Here is a 17208-nt window from a genome sequence, read left to right on the forward strand (position 1 = left end):
GAGTACAAATAATAAATAAAACTCTAAAATGAAAATCAGAAACCAAGGCAAAATGAATATATACTAAACAGTATTTCCAAGATGAAGTTTGAATTTTATAACTTTATTTTTTGAGGGCATATACCATAATTCCCCATGTATAAGATGCACCTTAATTTTAGGGCCTGAAATTTGGAAAAAAAAATGTATTACATAAAATTATTGAGCTCAAGTTTTATTCATCATAAAATCGATACAATTCCTCATCACTGTCAAAACTCCCATCCATTAGCATGCCTTTATCTGTATTTGATGATAAATCATTGTCTTAGGAGAGGCTCTGACTGCACTCTTGCCTGTGCTCTCGTCTGTCATTGACCACAAGCACTTCTTGGGCAAGTCTGGTGCATGGATGCATGCTTAGACCATTCCATTTCATGAACCTGAAGCACTGATTATGTCCTCCTTTGAAATCAGTCACTTTTTTAAATTTATTTTTTATTCTCATTTTGTACTAATTTTTTTTACATTAATAAAATATTCTTGTTTACAAGTAAACAAAAATACCCCTCCCCCCATGAATATAGATAGACTTGCATGGGCAAAAAAAGTAAAGGGGAGAGAAAAAAAATTGAAATTAAAAAAAATACTAGTAATAACTGTTGGTATGGCCAGGTGGCGCAATGGATGAAGCACCAGCCCTGGAGCCACGAGCACCCGAGTCCATATCCAGCCTCGTAAACCCAATAATTACCCAGCCATGTGACATGCAAGCCACCCGATCCCCACTGCGCTGCAAAAACCAAAAAGAAGAAAAAAAGACCAAAAATAAAATAAAATAGTAATAATAGTAGGGGTGGCTGGGTGGCAGAGAGCATTGGCCCTTGAGCCAGGAGCACCTGGGTCCAAATCCGGCCCCAGACACCCAAAGATCACCCTGCTATGTGGCCCCAGGCAGGCCAACCATACCCACTTGCCCTGCACCCTCCCCCAAATAATAATAACAAAAAATGTGCTTCAGTCTTTGTTCCAACACCAACAACTCTGTCATGGGTAGATCACATTCTTTATGATAAGTCCATCACAAAAGTTACTTCCATATTTTTCCAACGTTGCCATTGCTGATCGCAACTCCCTCCTTTTCTTATTTCTCCACTACCATGTACTATATTTTCTCTCTCCTTTCACTCTGACTCTGCTGTAGGGTCGCTGAGTGGTGTAGCAGACAGATCCCTGGTCCTGGGGCCAAGAAGCCTTGAACCCCCTTACCACCCCTTAGGCCCAGAATCCACCTAGCCCTATGGTCCTGGGCAGGCCTTCCAATCCCAGCCCCTTGCAAGAAGTAAAAAAGAAAATGTGTTATATCTGACCACTCTCCCCCCATGGTCCATCCTTTCCTCCTTTATTCACATCCCCACCCCTTCCCCCTGCTCCCCCCTCCTTACTCCAGATGTCTATACCCCATTGAGTATATTTGCTGTTTCCTCTCCTACCCAACTCTGATGAGAGCAAAGGTTCCCTCATTCCTCCTTGCCTCCCCCCTTCCATATCATTGCAATAGCTCATTGTAATAAAAAAAATCTTATTATGTGAAATATCTTGGACTATTCCCCCTCTCCTTTTTCTTTCTCCCCTTCCATTTCCCTTTTTTTCTATTGACTCCATTTTTACACCATATTTTATCTTCAAATTCACCTTTCTCCTGTGCTTCAACTATAAAAGCTCCCTCTACCCACTCTATTAACTGAGAAGGTTCATATGAATATTATCAGTATCATTTTTCTATACATGCAGTTCATCCTCATTAAGTCCCTCATATTTCCCCCCTCTCCTCCAATCTCCATGCTTCACCTGAGTCCTGTATCTGAAGATCAAACCTTCTGTTCAGCTCTGGCCATTCCAAAAGGAACCTTTGAAATTCCCCTGGTTCATTGAAAGCCCATCTTTTTCCCTGGAAGAGGACATTCAGCCTTGCTGGGTAGTTCATTCTTGGCTGCATTCTAAGCTCTTTTGCCTTCCGGTATATTGTATTCCAAGCCCTACAAGCTTCCAATGCAGTTGCTGCTAAGTCTTGTGTGATCCTGACTGCAGCTCCATGATATTTGAACTGTGTCCTTCTGGCTGCTTGTAATATTTTCTCTTTGACTTGGGAGTTCTGGAACTTGGCTATAATATTCCTGGGGGTTGGTTTTTTGGGATCTCTTTCTCTGGGGGATCGGTGGATTCTCTCCATTTCTATTTTGCCCTCTGCTTCTAGAATATCAAGGCAGTTTTCCTGTAGTAATGCTTTGAAAATGATGTCAAGGCTCTTTTCCTGATCATGACTTTCAGGTATTCCAATAATTTTTAAATTATCTTTCCTAAGTCTGTTTTTCATATCAGTTGTTTTTTCAATGAGATATTTCACATTTTCTTCTAATTTTTCATTTTTTTGGTTTTGAAGTATTGATTCCTGATTTCTGTTAAATTCATCAATCTCCCTGAGTTCTATTCTTTGTCTGAAGGATTTGTTCTCCTCAGAGTTTTCTTATCTCTTTTTCCATCTGGCCAATTTTGCTTTTTAAAGCATTCTTCTCCTCAATAACTTTTTGAACTGTTTTATCCATTTGACCTAAGCTGTTTTTTAGCATGCTATTTTCTTCGGCATTTTTTTTGGATTTCCTTGACTAAGCTGCTGACTTCATTTTCATGTTTTTCCTGCATCTCTCTCCTTTCTTTTCCCAGTTTTTCTTCCAACTCCCTCATTTGATTTTCAAAGTCTTTTTTGAGCTCTGTCATAGCCTGAGCCCAATTTCTGTTTTTCTTGGAGTCTTTAGATGCAGGAGCTTGTGCTTCCTCATCTTCAGACTGAGTGTTTTGATCCTTCTTGGGCTCATTTGTAAAATATTTCCAATGGTCTTCCTTTTGTTCCTCCGCTTGCTCATTTTCCCAGCCTGGGCCTGGTTTGGGGGTGCTTCCTGAGCTGTTGGGACACTCCCACAAGGGTCTCAGTGTGTGAGGCTCTGTCCTCCCTCCTGGTCTGTGAATGACCATAAGCGCCCCCTCTGCCACAGGGCTGAGGTGGGGGGGGGGGCTGCTGTTCTATGGGGGCCTAGACTGCGATCAGGATCTGAATGTGGTCAGAGCCCCAGAGTCCTGTTCCAGGGGCAGAGGACAGAGCTCAACAGTCTCTCTCTCTCTTCACTCCCCTCCCTCAGCTCAATGGGTTCATGCCCTGGGGGCTCCTGCTTACCGGCTCCGCCTGCTTCTGTTTCCGGGTTTAGGCTGCTTGCCATGTGCCCTGAGGGCTGGGCTCCAAGTGCTAGCTCTAGCAGAGGTCCCCTGCTGTTCCCCCACTTTGTGCCCAATGCTCCGCGGGGGGGGGGGTGGTAGCTCAAGAGACTCCCCCTCTGCTGTGAGCCGCGGCTCCCAGCGTCCTGGGGCTGCCTCCGGGAGGCTGAAGTTCTTTTGCTCTGGAGGGCCACCCCTCCGGCAGGCCGCCCCTCTGACCCCCGGGAGCAGAGCCTTTCTGCTCTTTTCCAGGTTACCCTGAGTAGAACTACCTCACTGGGTCCCTTTGTGGGTTCTGTCTCTCGAAAGTTTAATTAGAGGCCTTAGTTTATGAGTTTTTATCAGAGAGCTCCTAAGACTTGATCCCTTCATGTTGCCATCTTGGCTCTGCCCCAATTGGTCACTTTTTTTCAACAGCATTTCTTCTTCACTCATGCTGAACTATCTTTGTGGACAAAGGAATTCCAATGACCCTTTGCTCTTCAATCCATATCTTCAATGCCCTCTCCATATCAGGCCATTTGGCTGACTTGCTTCTCATGGCCTTCTTCTGCCAGGGCATTTCCAGTAGGGTTTCTTCTTCCTGTGGCCAGTCTAGGAGGACCAAACTAATGTTCAACAGCACAATTTCCATTCACTTTTGCAAACTGGATCACTTTGAACTTGAATTCAGCACTATACAAAAATCTTTTCTGAGCCATCTTTGGGTAGAATGTGGCAAAATGTAACCTAATGTATCGGCAACAAATGCTAAACAATGAGCACAAAGACAACAAAGTGCGAAAAAGCAGGAAATGCAAGCAAAAAAATCTGCAACAGCTGTATAAGACACTTCCTGTTTTTAGAACCCAAAGTTTTTGAAAAAGGGTGCATCTTACACATGGGGAAATACAGTAATCAGATGGTACTTGGAAGACCTGAAATGTATGTTCAGAGACTTAGGTTGTTTATTTAGCTAATTTCACAAATAATATCTGAGTAATATCACACCCACTCCTACCATTTCTAATTAATTTATAATGGTAGCTAATGCTATTGTCATCATTCAGTCATGATGGACTCTTCTTAATCCTATGGACAATAAGCACATCAGGACCTTCAATCCTCAATTGTCTCTCAAAGTTTATCCAAGTTCATATTCTTTATTTCCATGATAGTATCTATATATCTCATCTTGTGCCATCTCCTTTTCCTTCTGTCTTCAATCTTTCTCAATATCAGGTCTTTTTTCCAATGAGATCCTTCTTTTCATTATGTGAATAAAGTACTTACATTTCAGATTTAATATTTGACCTTTCAGTGAATAGTCTCCTTTCTGTCCAAAAATTTTCTCCAGTACGACTCAGAAAAAGTGTCAATTCTAGGTCCTTAGCTTGCCTTTTAGTTCAACTCCCAGAACCATACATGGCAAATAGAAAAACCAGAGTTTTGACTATATAGACCTTTTTGTCAGCAAGGTGATGATATCTCTACTTTTCATTATGCTGTACAGATTTGTCATAGCTTTCCTTCCAAGGAACAAGCATCTTTCAATTTCATGCAGTGATCTTTGAGCCAAAGAATATAAAACCTGACATAGCTTCCATTTTTTTCCTCCCTCTACTTGCGAAGAAGTGAAGGGACCAACTGCCAAAGCTTCAAACCAGCTTTTACACTCTCCTCTTTGACTCTTATCAATAGGTTTCTGAATTCCTCTTTACTTTCTCCATCAAAGTGGAATCAAATCATTTGTATATCTGAGATATTTTGTACAGTATATCTGTTTGTTTGTATATCTGTATATTTTTCCCAGCAATCTTAATTCTGGCTTCTGATTTATCGAGTCTGGCATTTCACATGGTGGACTCTGCATATAAATTAAATAAATAAGGTGACTACACAGCTTTGTCTAATCTTAAACCAATCAGCTGTTTCATGTACAGTTCTATCTGTTGCTTCCTAAATAGCATATGTATTCCTCAGAAGACAAGATGATCTAGTAATCCCATCTCTTTTGAGGACTTGCCATATTTTGTTGTGATCCACATAAGTTCTAATGTAGCTCTGTCATAGCCTGAGCCCAATTTCTGTTTTTCTTGGAGTCTTTAGATGCAGGAGCTTGTGCTTCCTCATCTTCAGACTGAGTATTCTGATCCTTCTTGGGCTCATTTGCAAAATATTTCTCAATAGTCTTCCTCTTATCTCTCTGCTTGCTCATTCTCCCAGCCTGGGCCTGCTTTTCGGGGTGCTTCCTGAGCTTTTGGGACACTCCCACAAGGGTCTCAGTGTGTGAGGCTCTGTCCCACCTCCTGGTCTGTGAATGACCATAAGCACCCCCCTCTGCCACGGGGCTGAGGTGGGGGGGCCCTGTTGATCTATGGGGGGGGGGGGGCTAGACTGGGATCAGGATCTGAATGTGGTCAGAGCCCCAGAGTCCTGTTCCTGGGGCTGAGGACAAAGCTCTGCAGTCTCTCTCTCTTCACTCCTCTCCCTCAGCTCAATGGGCTCATGCCCTGGGTGCTCCTGTTTACTGGCTCAGCCTGCTTCTGTTTCCGGGTCTGGGCTGCTGCTGGTTGTGTGCCCTGCGGGCTGGGCTCCATGTGCTTGCTCTGGCAGAGGTCCCCAGCTGTTCCCCCACTTTGTGCCCGGTGCTCCTAGGGGCGCAGCTCAGGACACTCTCCCGCTGCTATGAGCCGCGGCTCCCAGCACCCTGGGGCTGCCTCCGGGAGGCTGAAGTTCTTTCGTTCTGGCAGGCCACCCCTCCGACCCCCAGGAGCAGAGCCTTTCTGCTCTTTTCCAGGTTACCTTGAGTAGGAGAACTGCCTCACTGGGTCCCTTTGTGGGTTCTGTCTCTCGAAAGTTTAATTAGAGTTAAGAGCTAAGGAGCTTATGAGTTTTATCAGAGAGCTCCTAAGACTCCATCCCTTTTTGTCGCCATCTTGGCTCTGCCCCCCCCCCCCATTCTAGCACAAGTTCTAATGTAGTTAGTGAAGTAGATGTTTTTCTAGAACTTTCTTGTTTTCTTCCTAAACTAGTGAATGTTTGGCAATTTGGTCTTTAGTTCCTCTGCCAACCTGGTCTTCTGATAATTCTCAATTCACAGAGTACTTAAATCTAACTTGCAGAATCTGATGCATAAACTTGCTGTCATGTGAAATGAGAACAATTGTTCAGTAATCCAAACATTTCTTATAAACTGATGTTTTTCAATTCAGTGGTCACTGATTACAGCAATTTAACAGCATGGTTATACATAATATTATCATCTTTCTTGTATGGTTCTTTTGTATATCCTTATCACCTCTTAATCTCTTCCACTTCTGTTAATTCCGTAGTATTTTTTCACTTTCTTCATGTTCATTTTTGCATGAAATGTTCCCTTAATAGCACCAATTTTCTTGAGATCTCTTGTCTTTCCCATCCTATTATTTTTTTCTATTTCTTTGCATTTCTCATTTAAAAAACCTTTTGTCTTCTTGCTAGTCTCTGACATCCTGCATGCAGTTGGGAATATTTTTCCTTTTCTCCTTTATCATTCACTTTCTTTTTCTCCTCAGCTATTTGTAAAGCCTCATCAGATAGTCATTTTGCTTTATTGTTCTGCTTTTTCTTTTGAAACTTTTTTGTTGTTGTCTTCTGTATAATACTACAAACTTCTATTCATAAACTCTTCAGGCATTTTTTCCACCAAGTTTCTTAACTGATAAACTAAGAGGGTAGAACACAGGTTGTTTTCTTCTGGGGGCACTTCAGAATCATCAAACAATTACCCAAGCACTATATGTCCAAATCAGAAGGAGGATTCACTAAACAATAAGCATTTATTAAATATTCATACTGTGCCAGGCACTGAAGTTAAAAGGACAAAGAATTCAAGTCCAACTCACAAGGAGCATACATGAAGGAAAAAACAAATACATGTATAACTATATGTAACATTAATACAAAAATATACAAAGTAATTAAGTACAAGTTGTATGGGGGAGGGCATTAGCAATAGGAAGAATCAGAAAAGACTTTATACGGAAGATGGTAGCAAAGGATAAAGGCTTTTCAGGCACGTAGGGCAGCCTGTGTAAAGGCTTGTGAAAAATAGAGGGAAAGGTAATTTATCTGGCTTACTGATATAGGAGCAAAATCCAAAGCAGCTGGAAAGGTTAATTGAATTCAAGATATTTAGGGCTTTTTTGGGTCCAGATTGGCTCAGAGTAAATGTAAATAAAATTGTTTCAGTCTGGATCAGAAACTTTGAAGGTCTTCCTCACTCATAGAGAGGTGTTTGGATTTTTTTGATCTTGAAGAAGCTATTTTTTGATTCATTCCTTTCTAGTCAGTCTGTCTATCTATCTGTCTGTCTGTCTGTCTGTCTCTCTCTCTGTTTTTGTAACATAACAGTGTTAAGTGACTTGCCCAAGATCACACAGCTAGGTCATTATTAAGTGTCTGAGGCCAGATTTGAATTCAGGTATTCCTGACTCCAGGGCTGGTACTCTATCCACTGTGCCACCTAGCTGCCCCCTTTCTAATCAGTTTTAATCACTAAGAAAACTGAGGTCTTGCCCTCCTTAGCTTGCTTTTATTTTTTTGGAGTAGATAAAAGTGTTTATTCTTGGGGCAGCTAGGTGGCACAGTGAATAGAGCACCAGTCTTGTAGTCAAGAGGATCTGAGTTCAAATTCCTGACACTTAATAATGACCTGTCTGTGTGACCTTGGGCAAGTCACTCAGCTCCATTGCCTTGCAAAAAACAACAAGAAAGTGTTCATTCATTCTTTGCCTTTTTGGCTCACATCTTTCTTACCTAGAATGAGTGTTGTCTCTGTCAAACTTCCTTAGCAACCTGACTATCTCTAATAATCCTGTTTCTTATAAATCAGGTCAAGGGGTGGAACAAATGAGAAGGATGCTTTGAACAGACTAGCCCTCACTATAATAAACATAGTTGTGTAACTCACACCACCATCATTTGATTGGTTGGTTTGGTCTTCTTAGATATTCAACTCACTTGCAAGTCAAGGACAAACAACCACCACAACAACAATCAAGCAGAAGAATTTATATTTATCCTTAGAGGCACGAAGTCATTTATCAGAACAGTTGGATGGTGCAGTGATACAGCACTGGCCTTGGAGTCAGGAGGATCTATCAGTTTGAATCTAGCTTCAGACACTTGATACTCACTAGCTATGTGACCTTGGGCAAATCACTTAAGCCTGACTGCCTCACCTTCAGGGTCACTCCAGTCCTTCTGATTCATATTTGGTCACTGGACCCAGCGGGCTCTGGAGGAGAAAATGAGGTTGGAGACTTGGCACTCAAATCCATTTCAAGTGCTTGCCATGGCATCACTGATGTCATGGTCTTCTTCAAGAATGAAGTACAAACATCAAGAGGCCACTGAATTTGATTGAGTATGGGTGAGATATGATTTAGATAGAGCAATCACTTTGGCAGCATTGAGGAGGATAGTCCAGAGAGATCTGAGGTAGAGAACAATTTGGAGGCAACTGTAAAAATCCAGGTAAGAGGTAATAAGGACACAAACTAAGGTGGTAGCTTGGTGTGGAGAGAAGGGGATGGATGTGGGAGATGCTACAGAAGTAGAAATGGCAAGATTTAGAAACTGATTGAATATGTGAACAAAAGAAAGTAAGGAATCAAGGAAGACACTGCGTGTCTTATGGGTGAGGAATAATAGAATTTATATTGCGTTTTAACACAGTAAATTTTTCCCATGAAACCACCAAATATATTAAATTTAACAAAGTAACTTCCCCCCTTAGTAGAGAGGTGATAGAGTGAAAGTACAGAAGAGCCGGAAATGCATTCTCAGGTAGGACCAAGTATTTATTTTAGTTGCCTTGATATATTTCTTATAAGGGAGGATTTTTATTTGGAGGAAGAAGAGAGGTGAGTTTGTAGGAATCCTATGCTGAAAACCTATAGGTGCCATTTTTCTAATAGCATGTCCTCAGATCGTGTTTTTTTTGTCACATTTGGTAATTATCACAATATTGGAAACTTCATTATTATATCTGTTAGGTGATCTGTGATCAGTGATCTCTGAAATTACTGAAATTGTTTCAGGGTATCAAGAACCATGAACATATAAGATGGCAAATTTAATCAATAAATGTCAGGTGTGTGTGTTCTGACTGCTCCATCAACTGGCCATTTCCCTGTCTTTCTTTCTCTCTTTGAGCCTTCCTATTCCATGAGACACAATAATATTAAAATTAGATTAATTATTATTATTATTAGGCCAATTAATAACCAATGGTTTATAAATGTTCAGGAGAATGGAAGGATTGCACATCTCTTTAAATCAAAAACAAAGAAGTAATGAGGAAAGAAAGTATGTCAAATGTTGAGATAGGTTGAAAGCTAGGTCACTAGTCAGTAGCCATCAACATAGAGACAAGACTCTCCACCAGCAATAAGACTGTGACTGACTGAAGGCTTGGATGATAGTAAGCATTTTTTAGCAATAAAGTATTAAGATACATACATTTTTTTTTTCACACGTAATACGATTTCACATTTAACAGACATACTGTTTTCCTCAGCAAGTTTCTGGGGGGAAAGAGCTGTTTCAAGACCTTTTAATATCTAGCTCTTCACAAAATACATGCTACATAATATAGACTTAATAAATTACTTGCTTACTGCTAATTTTTCCACTACATAAAGGAGAAGAAGACTCACCCAGTCTAAGATCTTCTGACTTCAAAGCCTATTACAGGCATCATGAATGTTGAGAGATTGGTAAGGTAGAAGACAGCAACTCTGATTCTTTTATGGATCCCAACAACTAAAAATAAACTGGGGGGGGGGAGGCAGCTACATGGATAGAAGACCTGGATTCAAATCAGCCCTCAGACATTTGGTGTTTACTAGCTATGTGACCTTAGGTAATATAAATATAAAAAAAAATAAACTGAATCAACATTTCAAGTTCTAATGACTTTAGTAAAGCCATATTTTATGACCCTCATACAATTGTCATGTTAGCTTCAAAGGCAACTTAGACATGCATCAAACACTACCATCTGCAGAATAGCTAGCTAGACCCATGCCTCAAGGACCTACAGCAATCTGGTTACCAGATTATAACTGTGGATAGTTTATCCATATGTGTACTGAAGGCAAAACTTAAAATTGTCACACCTAGTCATTCTTTCTGTTTTCAACTCTGCCAATGACAGGCCTACTACTTGGAGGCAGACTCTATACTAGAAGTTTATTTTTAATATATTCTTTCACATGCTGCCTTTTCACACAAGTCATAGACCCTCAATTAACACTTTTCATGCTATAGCACAGAGAAAATATTGTCATTTCCTTCATCAGAAAATCTGTTACAATAAAACACTTTCAGATTCTAACTTTCCCTTTCCTCATTGGAGGAACTTTTTTGGGTTTGGGGGGAACAGAGATACAATTTCTGCACTGTTAAATTTTTGCTAAGTATCATATGTATATCTGCACTGTGGGAAGAAAACCTCATGTAACTTGGTAGCAGTATGCCAAATTTGCTGTTGCCATTAGAGAAAACTGCCATCTCACAAGAGATGAATTTTTCCAGGAACATTTCTTTTTAATGGCCATTCTCAACATCTCATGACATACTGGATTTTCAAGACCATTCTCAAAATTTTGTTTAAGTAGAAGACAAACTAAATGTACTAGATATTGACAGTCCCTTCTGGTTGGTAAAAAGAAATCTATAACAATAACAGAACAAGTATTTAAGATATGCCTTATAAATATTATCACATTGGATCCTCACAACCCTAGGAGGTAAGAGCTATTATTGTTCTCATTTCACAGATGAGGACACTGAGACAGAGATTAGTTAAGAAGTATCTGAGGCTGGATTTGAATTCAGGTTCTTGATACCAGACCCAGCACTCTAGCCACTGAACCACCTAGCAGGATTCTCTGTACCAGCCTTGGTCTGTTTCCCAAAATCATCTGTTTCCTCTTTCTATCCAGGTGGTCTAGAGTATACTCTAATGACAAAATTATATCTGTTTCTCCCTAAACTTACATTCACACAATATAAATAAATATAAATAAAATATAAAATGATATAAATATAATAATAAAATATATATAAATAAAATTATGCTTCTTTCCTCTGGCTCATTAAGGATACACCATGGAAAAATTTTCATTAAAGCCATACTCAACCATTTGGTAAAGTGATTTACGGCCTATGAAGACAAAACCTAGGTTACCCTGGAAGTCTGCTTCATTAGTTCAACTATTTGAAAGCTGACAAAGTAAAAATAAGGCATCACCTAATTTTCCCCTTCTAGCTAAACTGGCTTCCAGCTAGATATTCCTGGGCAGCCTGAGCTTCCACCCCAGTCAATGTAATCGGATATTTATTATATACTATCTACAACTGTCAAGAGAGCTTCAAAGTCAGTTTAGATACTTCCTTATTCATTTTTTGATATTGTAACCCCTAATTAATTGTCACCCCGGGTCAGTAATATTTACTGCTGACTTGGAACTTGTGATTTACATTCTATGGTGTGTGTCTTTAGGAAATTTTTTTTCTCACCTATGAAAAGAAACTTAAATTATTATATTTACCCTGGTAGTAAAGTGTGCCACTTTCTAGGAAATAATTAATCATTTGAAGACATTGTCTTCTCAGTGACTTTGAGGACAACTAGAAGTACCTTAGGAAGAAAAGAAGTCTTTTAAACAATTGCTCCCTCCCCAAATATACTTCTTTCTTTAAAGCCCTTGTCTTCTGTGGGTAACAGAGACTACAAACAAAACACCTTCATGTTCATATAAGAACTTTAGTTTCTTTCTCACAATGTCATATTTTAGCAAATGCTTTCTAGATTCCTTCTGGAAGTATCATTAGTCAGTAGTAGTCACCCAATTCGATAAATCTTGAAACATCCTCTTTTACCACCTGGAAACCATCCTGGACCCAAGAAGAGAGCAGAGAGCTACTGTCCTTACCAGGTCCATAAGCCACTCCCTCAGTATCCCTCAGCAGGGAGTTGGAGATTGGGGAAAATACCTGATTCTCACTTATAGTCAATCAGGGCATTTTTCCTCTTTCTAGTGTTTAAAAATTATTTAAAATTATAATTTCCCAAAATAACCTATTACTTTACTCCCTATTCTCTGTGAAATAGTCATGGAATTTTGGAATGTGTGAGTTCTGACCTCAGAGGTCACCTAGAAATATCCATATGCCAAAGGAATCCTAAGGAAGAGGAAGCTGAGCACTGCTGCCCCATGTAAACTAAATAGTTGATCTTTTACCACTTAGCTAAATTTTGACATAAAGAATATTGTAGGCACATTAAAAAAAAAACTGCCCTTGAAATTCATGTTGTAGAATTTATTTATGAATCTGTACTTCTATAATTAATAATTCCACCTTGAATGAATACTAAGAAAGAATTCCAATCGACAATGATTATTGCAGAGAGGTTCTAGCATATTACTGACAATGATTCAGTAAGTATTTATTAATCACTTATGTGCCAGGCCCTGTTCATTGAGGATGAAAAAGAAAAGTAAAAAATAGTTCCTTCCCTGATGGGATTTATAGTCTAATGGGGAAGACAACCTGAAGACAACTATGTACATACAAGAAAAATCTGTATTTTATGGGAGCAGGGGGAGAGAAACCAGTACTTTATAAAATAAATTATAAATAAAAAGTAAAGTTCTCAAATTCTACTGAAACTAAGGAAAATTAATCAGAATCAATAAAAATTATATATAAAAGAAAACTTAAAATCATCCAGTCCAGACCTCAGTTCTTACAAAAAGGAATCTGAAGCTCAGACAGGTTAAGTGACTTAGCACACAATTTAGTATATCAAAGACCCCCCCCCAGATGAAAATCCAGGTCCTTTTATTTCAAGTATAATATTTGTGCTCTTTCTACCACACCATACTACCTCTTCATATCTTGTTTAACTCCTTTATTTGAGAATTAACTTGGATTTTTCTTCTATTTTAAAAACATGCTGCCTATAATACAATGTAAACTGTAAAACTGAACTATATATCCTTTAACAAAAGTTTGTTTCCAATGCTAAAAGTGTTTTATTCAGTCTAACAACAAGTATTACATTTAATCAGGTACTAGGCACTGGAATATACTCTGATACAGAAAAAGATTAAAAACAATCTCTGAACCCAATACTCAAGTAACATGCATTTTAATTTGGGGGAGATGATATGCAGATAAACATAAATGCATACATACAATATAAATGAGATTACACAGCATTACAGTAGTAAAATTTCAAAGTAAAATTACAAGCATAAGCTTGAGTCATTCTTCAATTATTTTAACAGTCTGGGCTTTTTGTTTCTTTTTCCTAAGTACTTTCCTTTTAACTCCTAACAGACTTAAGAACTTTCAGTTAAGATTCACTTAAGAAGCTGCTTTCCCATTCATAAGGAATGCTGCTAAATAACATTATTAACAATTTATGTTTATGTTAAGAGGTAGATTGGGTCAAACTGAAATATCTGTTCAGTTGAATCTGTAATGTGATATAATAAAGAGAATTGGTTTGGGAGTCAAAAGAATTGGTTTTAAATAGCCTGTTTTACTGTCAGTATTTACTACCTATCTGGAATACTCTCCTTCTTTGATTCTGTCTCTTGGTTTCCCTCAAATCTCAAGTTAAAAATCTTATCTTCTGCAGGGAATCTTTCTTGATCTTCCTTATTACTAGTGCTTTCCCTCTATTGATTACCTCCTATTTACTATGTATATATTTTATATTTACATAGAAATACATATTTTTTCCCCCATTAGACTATGAACCCTTTCAGAGAAGGAACTGTTTTTATTTTTCTTTTCATCTTTGGTGCTTATCAGAGAGCCTGGCAAAATCAGTGTTTATGCTTACTGAATGACTATGTTAAGTTATTTAAATTTCTGACCTTCAGATGATCTTTAATGTATTTTCAAACTCTAAAAGCTATAATTTTATATAGCAGTTCATTTAATTCATCAGAATTGCCTGCATCATCCTTGGTCCTCTTAAACTAGGGTTGGTCATTGTCAGGACATACAAAAATGAGTATGCTTTATTCTCTTCCTTTAGAACTTAGATTCTAACAGAGGAGAAATGACCAGAACACTAAGAGTCAGGAGATAACTGACTTTAAATCCCTTCTTTATTATATGTTACTTACGGGAACATGGGCATTTCACCTAAGTATCAGTTTCTTTATCTATAATATGATTTTAATATCATCTGTAGTATGGACCAAAGGAAGTAATTACAAAGTTTAATTAAAAAATACATAAAGGGACAGCTAGGTGGCACAGTGGATAGAACACTGGAGTCAGGAGGACCTGAGTTCAAATCCAGTCTCAGTCACTTGAAACTTATTAGTTGTGTGATCTTGGGCAACTTATTTAAACTGCTAGCCTTGCCCCCCCCCAATACATGTAAAGTGCTTTTCAATCTTTAAGCCAAAATATAAATTTCCACTACTATTTTAAGTAACTACATTATGAAAGTAAAATATGTGAAACTAGAGTAGTTCAAAAGTTAAGGAATGCTTTAACTATGTAAATTATGAAATTTGCTATTGTTAATTTGACTAATTGTTTGTGTGTCAGTTCAATTCTTCAAATAGCCCAGGCATATGATTCCAACTCAATATGTGATCCACTTCAAGACTTAATAATAGATGAGACATTATTACCATTATTGCTCTTCAGTTTTCACAGTCTAATAAAGGAATTAATTTTCAATTCTTATGAAGGTCATAAAAATGTCTTTAGATAAAGTTCAAGGAAATGAAACTTTTTACTCACCTATTGTCTAAGCTTGGATCTGCCACAATCTGCAAATGTTCCAAAGATGACCCATCATTTATATGGAGGAACAAAACTTCTTTCTGGGATCGAACTGAACGAACCCATCCCTGTGAGAGGAGTGAAAAAATGGTTCTGAATATGAGCTCAAATTTAAACATTATATGCATGTTTTAAAATGACATTTCCAACTAAAATCTGGCATATAAAGGACATTAGTGAAATTCAACAACTCCACAAGCATTTTTATAGCAATTACTATGTCCAAGGTATCTGCTGGAGATATAAAGACTAAAGGAAAAAAGTCACTGCTATCAAAGAGCTTAAATTTTACTGGAGAGACATTTCCACATAGAAGCAAAGTCAAGATAATATGAGTGATGTGAGAAAGTTCAGGAAAGACTTTCTATAAGAGACCACCTGAGATAGAGCCTTGAAAGAAACTGAAAGATTCTAAAAGATAAAGGAGGAAGTGTATTTCAGGCTGTGCAAAAGACAGATAAAACTCCAAAAATCCATTTCAACTCATATGCTACACAGCAAGCTCTAATTTGACTAAATTGATCAGGAGAGTCAAAACCTCTTACAGCAACCCTACAAACTGAATGTTTTATCAATTCAATGACCCATAGCCAAAATTTACTAGATGTTACAGCAAACCCATGAACAACTCTTGGATACAAATTTTTAAAAATTTTGATCCTTGAAGAAATAAGAAGCCTATGGAAATACCAGGTAAGAATGGTGGGTTATAAGGGTGGCTAGGTGGTGCAGTGGGTGGAGTCAGGAGTCCCCGAGTTCAAATCCGTCCTCAGACACTTAATAATTCCCTAGCTGTGTGGCCCTGGACAAGCCACTTTAACCCCATTGCCTTGCAAAAACTAAAAGAAAAAAAAAAGAAGGGTGGGTCATATCTCTCGGTGTGTGAGACTGTTTCAGTGTCCCAATTAAACAATAACAGATCTGAAATCACACCGCCCCAGGTAAGAGAATTTGAGAGCTCATCTGTTCCATCTCCTTTTCCTTCCTTTAATCTGTTTCGTTTCCAGAGAGAAAATACTAGTTTGAATTTCAACTTAAAACCAAAGCTTAAGTTCTGTTTATAAACAATCTGAAAAAATTAATTGAAAAGGGAGGGTGCTGCGGATAGAGCACTGGTGCTGACTTCAGGAGTATCTGAGTTCAAATCCGAGCTAGCTGCGTGGCCTTGGGCAAGCCACTTAACTCCATTGCCTTGCAAAAACCTAAAAAAGAAAAAGAAAAAACAAAAAGAAAAGGGGAGACAGGGGAAGGCCAGAGGAATCGTGGAGTAGAGGTGCAAAATGAGGGATCCGTCTCCTGCCAATGGCCAAAGCTTTGGCTTATGTTGCTCACCTGTGCTTGCACAAGGGTCACTGGAAGCGACAGTGACTTTTTAGGGGGAGCATTAATAAGTCACTTAAAAATAAACGAGGTGGCAAGGTTTTAGCTCTAAAACCTATTACTTTGGGGACAACTCCGTGTGCGTCGGTTTGCTGAACAGGCAGGCCACGTGAGTGGGGGTTCCTTTTTTTTTTATTCACTGAACGTGGGTTTGCGAACATCAACGGAGGCCGAGTCAAGGAGGGCATGGGGGGCCCATCAGATTGCGGCAGGGACCCCGCTCTGTGCTGCCCGCTGCCGGGTCCGGCGGGGCGGGACGGAAACGAGCGCGGCCACCAACCTGCACTTGGACACTCGCCCCGCTCGAGCTGTGGCCCCCGAGGGCCTCCCGGACGCTCACTCGGGGCGCTGGGGCGGGCCCGGGGCGCGGGGCCGAGGTGCAGCAGGCGCGCAGGGCCCCGGACAGGCCTCGGGCCGCCCGCGCCGCCAGCGGGGCCTGCATGGGGCCGTCCCCGCCGGTCACCGCTCGGAGCTGGGGGCCGCCTGCCGCCCGGGCCCGGCCGCGAGGCGCCAAGAAACCCGGGAAACGTGGCTGTTTAAAAGCAGCAACTTCCGGCCGGTCTTGCCACGCCCTCCGCGCACGGACGCAACGTCACGACGCCGACGCGATGACACCGCGACGCAGACGCACCCAGGTGTCTGGAGAGCGATTGGAGGGCCGGAGGGGAGGGGGCGGGGCAGGTCCAGACCCCTTCGGCGGGGTCTTAAAGAGCATGGCCTCAGTTCCAT

The 17208-nt window shown here is 39.9% G+C and overlaps 1 protein-coding gene across 2 annotated transcripts in view; it reads right to left on the reverse strand.

Moving 5' to 3' along the window:
* Nucleotides 1-16997, reverse strand: part of NARS2 (asparaginyl-tRNA synthetase 2, mitochondrial) — a 195255-nt gene extending 178258 nt beyond the window's left edge. For both annotated transcript variants that reach the window (XM_074216991.1, XM_074216990.1), the window contains exons 1-2: nt 16760-16997; nt 15058-15167 (exon numbers count right to left, since the gene is read on the reverse strand). In XM_074216991.1, coding sequence (XP_074073092.1) covers nt 15058-15167; nt 16760-16921 — 272 coding nt within the window. In that variant the 5' untranslated portion in view covers nt 16922-16997. The remainder of the gene's footprint in view (nt 1-15057; nt 15168-16759) is intronic.
* Nucleotides 16998-17208: the final 211 nt, after the last annotated feature.

Source organism: Macrotis lagotis, chromosome 1 (assembly GCF_037893015.1).
Source record: "Macrotis lagotis isolate mMagLag1 chromosome 1, bilby.v1.9.chrom.fasta, whole genome shotgun sequence".
NCBI classification, from domain to species: domain Eukaryota; kingdom Metazoa; phylum Chordata; class Mammalia; order Peramelemorphia; family Peramelidae; genus Macrotis; species Macrotis lagotis.